We start from the raw sequence: 12,351 nt of genomic DNA, 5'->3' as shown, positions 1-12,351 counted from the left end.
CATTGCTCCATGTCAGACTGAGCAGATGGGTTGCTTTTTTTCCTCCTTGCTCGTATTTAGTTGTGCAGAAGCCCAAAAGGAGAGGAAAGGGGTATTCATGGCTACTAGTCATGATGCATGCCTATCCTCTCCAGGATCAGAGGAGCATGCCTATTATATGAGGTGCTGTGGAACACAGGCAGGAGAATGCTGCTGCAGTCGTCTTGTTTGTGGGCTTCCTAGAGGCACTTGGCTGGCCACTATGTGAATAGACTGCTGGCCTTGATGGGCCTTGGTCTGATCCAGCAGGGCTTTTTTTATGTTCGTATTAACACTGCACAGTTTTCCGTGGTAGGCTTTCTGCAGATCTGCAGTAATAGCACTCTCTTTTTTTGTGTGTATGGGGGGGGGGGGGAGTTGTGGCGTCTTCATGCACTCCATCTCCACCTGCTTCTAGTGCATCATCTGATCTCAAGGACACACTCCCTCCAATCTTTGCCACGTTGCGTGGCCAAGAGCAGCGGACTCTAATCTGGAGAACCGGGTTGGATTCCCCACTCCTCCTCACGAAGCCTGCTAGGTGACCTTGGGCCAGTCACAGTTCTCTTGGAACTCTCTCAGCCCCACCTACCTCACAAGGTGCCTGTTGTGGGGAGGAGAAGGGAAGGAGATTGTGAGCCGCTTTGAGACTCCTTAAAGGTAAAGAAAAGCGGGGTATAAAAACCAACTCTTCTTCTTCCTCCCCCTCCTCCTCTTCTTAAACAGCAATGGAGAATCTCTCCCTCTGCTCCTCAGCCGCTCATTCCCAGGCATGTCAAAATCCAGACAAGCAGGGGTGAGCTGCTGAGGAGGATGCTACTGTCAGAGCATCTGTTGGGAGGGAAGGGGTTAAGGAGCCCTTTGCATAGGAGTTTGTGAGCATTGTGGGCACTTCAGCCCTTGCTCAATTCAAAGTATGGCTCCTTATTAAACCCTAGCTGTCAGCTAGGACTTTATCCTAATCCAAACCGGCCAGCAGAGGTTGTTGTTTAAACCCACAAGAAAGACAAGCCATGCGGGCTGAGGCTTTCATGTATATGTGTACTGGCTTGGGAATCACCTTGCTGGTCAAGGTGTGTGTAAAGGGTGTGTGTGTGTGTGGGGGGGGCATTTCTGAATCTCCCTGATTGGTGCTTCCTAATTGGAAAGCCAGAGTGATGTAGTGGTTAAAAGTGGCAGACTCTAATCTGGCAAACCGGGTTGTTTCCACACCTCCACATGAAGCCTGCTGGGTGACCATGGGCCAGTCACAGTTCTCTCCGAACTCTCTCAGCCCCACCTACCTCACAAGGCACCTGTTGTGGGGAGGGGAAGAGAAGGTGATTGTAAGCCGCTTTGAGACTCCTTAAAGGTAGAGAAAGTGGGGTATAAAAACCAACTCTTCTTTCTTGAGAAATCGCTTCTCAAATGTGCTTTCCTTCCTTCTCCGAATATCATCTCCTATTGTCCAGTGTCTCTTTCAGCCTTTTATGACTAATACAGTATGTTTGCTGTTCCCCTTTTGGGCCTACTGTTGATATATGCAAAAAAAAAAGTAAAAAAAAAAAAAACCCAGTATGTGTTTGTCCAGCTGCGGAGTTCTCTGAACACTGCGTTCGTCTATAATCTTTCTTCCTAACAATGTTTCTGTTCTCTCCTTTTTTTCTCTCTCTCCCAATGCCAGAGTCCTTGAAAATGAGCCACAGTTCGGATTTGAAGAGGCCAAGGAAAAATTGCAAGGTGCTTATAGCAGGGACTTGCCTTGTTACATTATTGAGCTGTCTTTTTTACACACAAAAAAATATTAAATGTCTCAAGCTATTTATACATGGCTGTTTCCTCGCAGTAACCCTGCCAATTACTTGGGGGCTTTGCCTTGATTATGCACGCATTTTCCAACCGTCAGAGGTCGTCTTGCTCTCCCCTTGCATTTCAGCGCATTTTGCCCGCATTTTCTGCATTTGTGTTTAGCCAGCATCCAGAAAACCCAGGCAAAACTTTTGGGGAGAGCGAGGCGACTTCTGACGGGCGGAAAATGCCAGCAAAATCTAGGCAAAGCTTCAAAATAGTCAGTGGGATGCCGTGAAGAAAAAGAACAGTTGGTTTTTATATGCCAACTTTCTCTACCACTTAAGGAAGAATCAAACCGTCTTACAATCTCCTTCCCACAACAGACACCCTGTGAGGTAAGTGGGGCTGAGAGAGTGTGACTAGTCCAAGGTCACCCTGCTGGCTTCACATGGAGGAGTGGGGAAACCAACACGGTTTATCAGATTAGCCTCCACCACTCATGTGGAGGAGCGGGGAATCAAACCTGGTTCTCTAGGTCAGAGTCCACCACTCCAAACCTCCGCTCCACTCCACTCCACCACGGTGGTGAGGAAACAGCCATGCATAAATGGCCTCACAGTTCTTCCGAGGTGCTTGGGGAGGAGGGCAGATGTGGTTTCTACGCCTTTTATCCTTACAACAACCCTGTGAAGTAGGCTATGCCAAGAGAGAATGAGTGGCCTAAGGGTTGGGCATCAAACAATCGTGAGGTAGCTTGAGGCAGCCATCGTAGACTGCAGACTATGAGTGCCATTCCAGGCAGCTGTAGGAGGAAGATGAACTTGTTTTAAGGTTTGGCTGCTATGCCACTCTTTAGTGGATGGATCTGAGTTTCTTTGAGTTCTGCTGGCGTGGTAAAGTTTTCCAGCTGCTTTCTGGGAGCGTAGGGTTGGCCCCAAAGGTGCTGCTTTTTTCGCAGAGGAGTTGTGCACGAGCAGAATTTCCCTTTGTGTATCCTTTTACATTTGATGTAATGGCTTTAATTGCTGGGTTTTCTTTGTTTTAATGGGTTGGTTGCACTTTTAGGGGTGTTTCTAGTTCTTCCTGAATGCCGTTAACTTGGCAGTAATGTGACGTATAAATCTTTTAAAATAAAATAGATCTCTCCCAGTGAGGGCCTTCTGTGGCAGCCACACTAACAGAAAATAGAGTTTTGCAAGATATTTGTAATTTGCTGTTGTTCCTCTGTAGCCCATATTATCATATGAAATTCTCCTTATCATTCCTGCTGTAGTGGGAACTCTCTAAGGGGTATTTCCTCCGTAGCTGACTTCCCCATCCAGTTTCGCTAATCAAAGATTCCTGGAACTGCTAACCTCAAACCATCTTTTTCTGAATTTGGTGCCTTTTTGTTTCATATATCTAAAAAAACCTTCCTCTATCATAGAGGCCTCTTGCAACTGACAAGGGCAATTCAAAGCAGCTTCTCCCCCCACCCCCCAGATAAGCTAAGCTGCCCTTCATCTTCTTGAGTTTTTCTGTCTCTTTCTTGGAACATGAGGCAGCCCCTGTTTGGCTTCTTGCAATCAACTCTGTTGTAAACTGAAAACAGTCTCGCGCTCAACCTGTCTGCTGTATTAGAACTGATCTCCTCTCAGATCTCGGCTGCTAAGCAGGGTCAGCCCTGGTTGATACTTGGATGAGCCATGGCTCAGTGGTAGAGCCTCTGCTTGGCTTGCCGAAGATCCCAGGTTCAATACCCTGCATCTTCATTTAAAGGGACTAATCAAGGAGGTGATGTGAAAGACCTCTATCTGAGACCCTGGAGGGCCGCTGCTGGTCAGAGTAGAAAATACTGACTGATGGACTGAGGGTCTGATTCAGTATATGTGTTCCATGTGATGGGAGGCCACCAAGGAACTCCGAGATTGCTATGCAGAGGCAGGCAATGGCCAACCACCTCTGAATGTCTCTCACCTTAAAAACCCCACAGGGCAGCCATGAGTCGGCTGTGAACACATGAAAACATGAAGCTGCCGTATACTGAATCAGACCCTTTGTCTATCAAAGTCAGCATTGTCTACTCAGGCCAGCAGCGGCTCTCCGGGGTCTCAGGCAGAGGTCTTTCACATCACCTACCTGCCTAGTCCCTTTAACTGGAGATGCCGGGGATTGGACCTGGGACCTTCTGCATGCCAAACAGATTCTCTACCACTGAGCCACAGCCCCTCCCTGTGATTTGACTGCACTTTCCACACACACATACACAGCTCTCTGATTTGTTGACATGTACATGTCACCAAGTCCGGCTTGTCTCAGAAAAGCTCACCCTCCCCCCCCCCCCAAAAAAAAAACCTGTGGAACCTTGTTCTAATCTTAGTCCAGTGTTCAGAAGTGCTATTCTGGGCAAGCAGCAATCTGAGCTCGAGGGTTCACTGGACCTGCCGAGGGTCACCCAGCGAATGAACGGCTTTGGCCGTTTGCTTCAACTTAAGGCAATGCGCTTGCATCTGTTTTTAATAAGCCTGCAAAATCAATAATAACCTGTTTGGTTTTCCTTTCTATCTGTTGTACAGAACGTCCGTGGTTAGAAGATTCCTACAATGGGTGGCTGGAGCGACTCAAGGTACATGCCGCCTCCTGCTTTAAGTCTTGAGTAGCATGCTGCTGGATAAATAGCTCACGTGGTGTAGTGGTTAAGAGCTGTGGTTTGGAGTGGTGGACTCTAATCTGAAGAACCAGGTTTGATTCCCCACTCCTCCACATGAGCGGCGGAGGTTAATCTGGTGAACCAGGTTGGTTTCCCCACTCCTACACATGAAGCCAGCTGGGTGACCTTGGGCTAGTCACAGCTCTCTTCAAGCTCTCTCAGCCCCATCTACTCACAGGGTGTCTGTTGTGGGGAAGGGAAGGGAAGGTGATTGTAAGCTGGTTTGATTCTTCCTTAAGTGGTAGGGAAAGTCGGCATATAAAAGCCAACTCTTCTTCTTCTCTTGGGCTGCATGCCTGTCAAAGGGTATTAAGAACCAAATCAATGTAGCAAAGCTTTTAGATCCATCTGAATCGCCTTGGTTCGTTTAGACTCATTGGTAAAGCTGTCGTATGTTCAGTTCACTTCACCCTCCTTAACTCTCAATTTGTCCTGAGAATTTTTCCCTCCCCCACCATGTCATTTATTAGTTCTAATACTTCACTGAAGAAAAGGAGGAGGGACATGGGTGGGAACTCCTTCTTTGGCGGTGCTATAACCCCAACCTTAGAGGGTATTTGCCTAAGGAATTAAAGGAGCATCACATTTCATGCTACCCATATACTTACTGCTCCTTCCCAGACAGATCCCTGTTGCTGGCCGAATCAGTTGAGCTGAATGCTTCAGTTTTCCAGGAAGCCCTCTTGTTGATGTAAAAGTCACTCACAACAGAGCTTCAGAGACCGAATCAGAATGGAACTGCTGAATTAGGATTTTAGAGCCCCGAGGGGGATTTTGGGTTCTTCTCACACTGGTGGTGTTCCATTTGCATCCTGCTATCACCCTGTTAATACAATTGGTGCTTGTATAAATGTACACCTTGTAGTGAAACTTGTGATGCCTTTCTTTAGCTTTTGACCCCACTATTTACTGTCCCCCCCATACTTACCCAGTACACATATCTGCCAGCTAAGAACTCACTTCATGCATCCAATAAAGTGGCCTCTAGTCCCTGAAAGCTTATGTCACTCGAATTCTGTTAAATCTTTAAGGTACCAAAAGTCTTTTTCTTTCTTTTTGTTCTAACAAAGTATGTATTGAATGCACATCTGTCGCCACTTAGTTCATCTCCGAATGATGCTTTATATGTTTTTTTCTTTCCTTTGCAGGGCTCCCCTCATAAATGTGCCTTGATTTTTGCAGATAACAGTGGGATTGACATCATTTTAGGCGTCTTCCCCTTTGTCAGGGAACTGCTCTCCAGGGGCACAGAGGTCAGTTGAATTACGGTGACCCGCTAAGGTAAAAAAGGCCTCCCGCAAGCTTGACTGGCACTGCGAATCTGTTTTGGTTTTCTTCCTTTGATAATTCACAGTGGGTAGCTGTGTTAGTCTTAATGCAGTAGTAGAAAAGAGCAAGAGTCCAGTAGCACCTTAAAGACTAACAAAAATATTTTCTGGCAGGATATGAGCTTTCATGAGCCACAGCTCACTTCTTCAGATGAAGAAGTGAGCTGTGGCTCACGAAAGCTCATACCCTGCCAGAAAATATTTTTGTTAGTCTTTAAGGTGCTACTGGACTCTTGCTCTTTCCTTTGATAAGATAACTATAAGTGGTTGCAGAGAAGGGAAGGGGAAAGGGGCAATCCAAGAGTCCCCAACCTTTTTGAGCCTGTGGGCACTTTTGGAATTCTGACACAGTGGGGTGGAGCCGGCCACAAAATGGCTGCTGCAGCTTACCTTCAATCATACCGTGAAGATCCTTGTGCTGTGGTAGCAGCTGCTGCCGAACCAGCCTTTTTACAAAATCTGCACAGCCAATGAAATCTCCAGTGGCCAATGAGAAGACAAGCTGGGCAAAAGGCCCACCCGGCCCCACCCACTTTCTAAAAACATGTGGCGGGCACCAGGAAAGGTGTCAGTGGGCGCCACCACATTGGGGACCCCAGGGTAATCTGTGTTTCAGTACGACTGGTGCAGATTGGGAGGGGCATCCTATATCGAGTGAACAATTGGATGAAAAGCTGCAAAGGACTGTATAATCAGGATCTAATTAGATCAGTCACAAATTGGAAGGGTTGTGGGATTTCAGGAACAATGGGGACAGCCTGGTGCAGTCCACACGTTTTTGTCACTTTCTCCTCGAGGAGAAGCTGACAGTTCAAATTAATCTTGGGAAACCAGGGCTAGGCAGAAGGCAGCCGAACGGAGACGAGCCAACGGAGCATTCGAGAGCGTTGCTCAGTGGGCAGAGCTGGGGATGCATAGTAGCTAAGAAACACAGCTCAGTATCAAGGATTCCCTCATTCAGACAAGCTCACCAGGTGGCCTTGGGTGAGCCACCCTCTCGGCTTCCTCCACCTACCTGCATGGGTGTAACAACACTGAGCAGCCTTATGGAGTTCTGGTTCGAGGATTGCAGCCAGATAAATTCACGTGAGGTGCATTGAACAAGCAGGAGTGCTTTATAAATGCTAAGGCAGCTGTTGCAATCCTAAACGCTTTTTTTCTTTTTAAATGGTTGACATTCCCATCAATTTCAGTCGGGGGTCATGGTTGAGGTTTATAAAATTATGCACGGGGAAGAGGGTTGACAAAGAGCATTGTCCCTTCCTCCCAAAATACTGGAACTCAAGAAGAAGAAGAGTTGGTTTTTATACCTTGATTTTCTCTGCCTTTAAGGAGATACAAACCGGCTTACAATCTCCTTCCCTTCCCCTCCCCACAACAGACACCCTGGGAGGTAGGTGGGGCTGAGAGAGTGTGACTAGCCCTAGGTCACCCAGCTGGCTTCATGTGGAGGAGTGGGGAAACCAACCCGGTTCACCAGATTAGAGTCTGCTGCTCATGTGGAGGAGCGGGGAATCAAACCCGGTTCTCCAGATCAGAGTCCACCACTCTTAACCACTACACCACGCCGGCCATGAAACTCATGGGCAGTAGATTCAGACAGACAAAAGAAAATACTTTACACAATGAGTGATTACAATGTGGAAAATTTGCTGCCGGAGGATGGAGTGATGGGCACAGTTATAGATGGCTTTAAAAGGGGATTAGATTCACAGAGGAAAGGTCTGTCAGCCTCTGAATACCAGTGCCAGGAGGCGACATCAGGAAAAGGCCTCAGCATCTATGCTGGGTAGGTGGACCTCCAGTATAACTGGTTGGCCACTGTGTAAGACAGGATGCTCAACTGGGTGGGTAGGGGTGTAGTGGTTAAGAACGGTGGTTTGGAGCGGTGGAGTCTGATCTGGAGAACCGGCTTTGATTCCCCACTCCTGCAAATGCGCGGTGGAGGCTAATCTGGTGAACTGGATCTGTTTCCCCACTCCTACACACGAAGCCAGCTGGGTGACTTTGGGCTACCTCACCTACCTCACAGGGTGTCTTTATATAAATTCTTTATACATCCCCCTTTTCTTATCTCTTCCATGTGGAGTTGGGTTTAAGTCATGGCTGAACATGGATTATTACTCTGAAAAAAATCTGAATTACTTTGAAAATAGTCATGTCTAGAATCACGCTCTGCCAAAATGACCAACCTTTCCCTCCGTGTCTCTCTTCCTCTCTCTCTGCTGCAGGTGATATTGGCTTGTAATTCCGGGCCTGCCCTGAACGATGTAACCTATTCCGAGTCCCTCTTTGTCACAGACAGGATAGCGGCTACGGACGCCGTCATACGGTGAGGGCCTGTTTGACGGTTCCCTCTGTCCCCTCCTCGGAATAGTCTTCCCATAAACCTGGACGAGATCTGGCATGGCGCGACAGTAAATCAGGACTGAGGAGATCTGGATTTGGACCCCCGCTGTCTTCCACGAAGCTCGCTAGGCGAGCTGTGGTCAGCCATTCTGCCTCGGCCTAAGCTATCTCACAGTCTTGTCAAAGGATGACCAGAAACAGAAAATTCAAAGATTATTTCTGTAGGAATACACTTGATTTGCAGGAAGAAGGGGTTCAAGTTTTTCTGTCTGTTGCTAAAAAGAGATTTGAGTTGTATGAAAAATGCCTTTCTGTGCCTGAGCCTCCAGCGAGTCCCTGGTAGTCAGGGAAGGCGATTCTGAGCTAGATGGACCAGAGGTCTGGATTGTAACATGACAGTCAGTCTCCTGTCCTCCCAGCACCCCTTGACTTTCCAGGGCGGAAGAATCATGGCTTTCTCCTGGCTGGAACAGCCTGAGATTCCCTCTTCCAACTACATCGGATGACACTTTTGGCATTCTGTCTCTCCAGCGTGGTGTAGTGGTTAAAAGCGGTGGTTGGGAGCGGTGGAGTCTGATCTGGAGAACCAGGTTTGATTCCCCACTCCTCCACATGAGCAGCGGAGGCTAATCTGGTGAACTGGATCTGTTTCCCTACTCCTATACACAAAGCCAGCTGGGTGGCAAGTCACCCTCTCTCTGCCCCACCTACCTCACAGGGTGTCTGTTGTGGGGAGGGAAAGGGAAGGTGATTGTAAGCCAGTTTGATTCTGCCTTAAGTGGTAGAGAAACGGCATATAAAAACCAACTCCTCTTCTCTCTCTGTAGATCTGCCTTGAAGGAAGAAAAGCTACTTTTGGTACAAACAGGCTCCAGTTCCCCATGCTTGGACCTCAGGTAAAGAGTTTCATCGGTCTGTATACTCTAAGCCCAGAGCGTGTGGGTGCCATTCTCCTTTAAGTTTCAGGTTGGGCATGAGAAGCGTGGTGTAGTGGTTAAGAGCGGTGGACTCTAATCTGATGTCCCGAGTTTGATTCCCCACTCCTCCACATGAGCAGCGGACTCTAATCTGGAGGAGCGGATTTGATTCCCCGCTCCTCCCCACGAGTGGTGGACTCTAACCTGGAGAACCAGGTTCAGTTCCCCACTCCTCCACATGAAGCCTGCTGGGCGACCTTGGGCCAGTCCCAGTTCTCTCCGAATTCTCTCCGCCTCAGCTACCTCGTGAGGTGTCTGTTGTGGGGAGAGGAAAGGAAGGCGACTCTAAGTCCATTTGAGACTCCTTAAAACCCAACTCTTCAGGAGAAATTCTGCATGGATAACGCCAACACACAAGTAGGAAAAAAGAACTCACCACAAGGGGGCGAAGAGCGTTGTCTTTCTGGCACCGTTAGCTCTCATGGCCCTCTAGCACAACCAGGGCCGGTGCTACCATTAGGCGAACTCAGAGGGGCGCAGAACTGGCCTAAGGGGCACGGTTTTAAACAGATTAGTTTTTTGGGGGGAAATGCAACTGACAATTTATATATTTTTTTATTTTAAGACAAGTACCACAACAGTGCTACAGAATATAATTATTAAAAGTTTTGTGCTTTTATTTTTTCTACAAGACATCTGTTTTTGAAAATTGGTTAGGAATTGGGGGAGGGGCATAAGCAGTTAGCCTTGCCTAGGGCGCAAAAATGACTGGCACCGGCCCTGAGCACAACCACCACAAAAAGTGCTCTGAAGAGCTGAAGATTGTTTCTAGTTGTATCTTAGGAGAGACACCTCTGCGCTGGCTTTCATGCTACTTAGGTTTTCTAATCTGGAAACCTTGGGAGGGGTAGGTCTGGACATCCAGGCACATGTAAAATCCACACACAACTAACAAAGCCAAAGCGGGGTTGACAAGAAATGTTTCTTTTAAGCTCCATGCTCGTGCAGCATAAAAATCGAAGGCAGCCCACAGGCAAGATCGAGCCATGCATCTTGTACGTCCCCCACCCCACCCCCTTGACAAAATATGCCTGATCCTACGAAATTCGAAACACTTCAGGCCTGATCAGGGTATGAGCGGGTTCTCGGGTGGGCTAAATTTAGCTTCATCGTTGAAAGCAGAGCCTGACGTTCAGAAAGGGTACGAGGTGCTGTGAAAACTTAACGTGCAGGGGGAGCCAGGGCACGGGAAGGATTTCGAAAGGAGCAATTCCCCAGGTGTGGGTGCTGGCCAATGAGGGCTGCCCCGTCTGCTTTTCCAAATCCAGAATGTGCCCGAGACCCTATTTGAGGCTTGTATTGACCGCCCCCTGCCTGCCCCTCCCGCCCCCTTCCCCTTCATTACTTCTGCTTCGTGGGTCAGAGCAATTAGCGAGCAGTTGCCAAGTCCTGCTTGAACAACAAGCACTTCCCCGGCAAGCCTGCGGAAGGCAGGTGGTTGGCAGGAAAGAAGAATTTACACGTCTGTGGTGCTGGGAGAAGTGTGTTGATTTGCTCCTGCGGCAGGTCATGCCCCAGCTGCGCTTTCCTGCCTTTAGAAAGCTGCTGGAGCTCTGGCATCCGGAGAGCGCAAAACATTGCAAAGAGCTTTAGCATCTCGTTAGTTTTAATGGTTCTTAATAGGTCCAGTACATCAAAATAGCCAGGTGAGGCCATCCCTCTGGGTCTTGGCCGCCTGCCCACTTCTCGAGGATGACGGCAGCAGAAGAAATAATCTCAGAGCGCTAGATCTTGCCAGAGAGCTTTTTTGCTCTTTTGTTCAAGAGGGGGCATTGGCAGGTTCATTACTGGCAGCACACTGAGCCCCAGTCAGCTTTTGCAAGTGGGTCTCAGAGCCTGCCTGGCGGGTTCTAAAGCAGAGAGCATGTTTTAAGGACAGCACAGGGAGAAATATAATGCTAGTCAGGGGTGGGCTGACTTATGGGGAAACCACTGAGCTTCTTCCCAGTGGCCCCTGACTAGTGCATGTCTGAGTCTAGAGAGAGCCTCAGAGTATCATTACCTGTTTTTTCCTTTTACTTGCAAATTCCCCTTCCCAGCTGTTGTGTTGTTGTTTTCTTTAGAGATAGATCCCAACCCAATAAATGCCAGTACCTGAGTTTACAATGTGAGCACTAGCAGTAAAGTAGTGTTCTTTGTGGGACCGGTAGTATTAGAAGACGGAGTTGGTTTTTATGCGCCAACTTTCTCTACCTTTAAGGAGTCTCAAAGCGGCTTACAATTGCCTCCCCTTCCCCTCCCCACAACAGACACCCTGGGAGGTCGGTGGGGCTGAGAGAGCTCCAAGAGAGCTGTGACTAGCCCACGGTCACCCAGCTGGCCTTATGTGTAGGCATGGGAAAACCAACCTGGCTCACCAGATTAGCGTCCACTGCTCATGTGGAGGAGAAGGGAATCAAACCCGGTTCTCCAGATTCAAGTCCACCGCTCCAAACCACCGCTCTTAGCCACTACACCATTCTGGCTCTGTAGCCTAGACTCTCTGCAGCAAGCCTGGCCAATGGGTATTCCTTTGCTGACTGCCAAGTGTTTCCCTCACTCTCATGTGGCTAAGAGAAGCCGTGTGTAAAGTGCCCAGTGGGCTTTCTTGAAGTAGCTTGGTCCCCCGTGTAGTGCAATGCCGACTTTCTCTACCACTTAAGGAAGACTCAAAAGTTGTTTACAATCACCTTCTCTTCCCCTGTTGGGCATGTAGGGTTAGATTCTCTGTTGCTTTCCTTGTGCCATTCAAGCCCGAAGAGAGAGTCGTCACCCCGGACTTCCCTTGCCCACTTTTATGTCGGCTTGCGTTATAGCCAACACACTTCCCATGTAGTGGTAAAGCTGGCCCCCATGATGGTTTGAGTGGCATTCCGCACTCTCGGCAGGCGGAAGCCTCAAAATCCTTCTCACCAGTAGTGGCTCTGGGAACCCCGAGTCCCACCCACTTGGCCAGGTTTTGCCGGACAGCCCCTTTACTTCAATTCTCCGGTTCTCCTTACAGCCGCCTAGACAAAGGCTTGGCCAGCCTGGTCCGGGAGCGGAAGACAGACCTGGTCATCATCGAAGGGATGGGGCGGGCCATCCACACAAACTACTATGCAGAGCTCAAGTGTGAAAGCCTCAAGCTGGCCGTCATCAAGAACTCTTGGCTGGCCGATCGCCTCGGCGGGAAGCTCTTCAGTGTCATTTTCAAGTACGAGGTGCCCCTCAAATGAGCCCCTCGAAGAGGAGGAGGAGG

The 12,351-nt window shown here is 48.7% G+C and overlaps 1 protein-coding gene across 3 annotated transcripts in view; it reads left to right on the top strand.

Moving 5' to 3' along the window:
* Positions 1–12,351, top strand: part of PANK4 (pantothenate kinase 4 (inactive)) — a 36,866-nt gene extending 24,515 nt beyond the window's left edge. For 2 of the 3 annotated variants that reach the window (XM_056865322.1, XM_056865323.1), the window contains 6 exons: positions 1,682–1,737; positions 4,344–4,393; positions 5,626–5,730; positions 8,037–8,137; positions 8,982–9,050; positions 12,115–12,351. In XM_056865322.1, coding sequence (XP_056721300.1) covers positions 1,682–1,737; positions 4,344–4,393; positions 5,626–5,730; positions 8,037–8,137; positions 8,982–9,050; positions 12,115–12,328 — 595 coding nt within the window. In that variant the 3' untranslated portion in view covers positions 12,329–12,351. Of the gene's footprint in view, positions 1–1,681; positions 1,738–4,343; positions 4,394–5,625; positions 5,731–8,036; positions 8,138–8,981; positions 9,051–12,114 lie in introns of those variants that run through there. The other variant, XM_056865324.1, reaches the window with a different exon arrangement.

This window comes from Euleptes europaea, chromosome 19 (assembly GCF_029931775.1).
Source record: "Euleptes europaea isolate rEulEur1 chromosome 19, rEulEur1.hap1, whole genome shotgun sequence".
In the NCBI taxonomy this organism is placed as follows: Eukaryota; Metazoa; Chordata; class Lepidosauria; order Squamata; family Sphaerodactylidae; genus Euleptes; species Euleptes europaea.
This window is presented reverse-complemented; position numbering and strand designations above follow the sequence as displayed.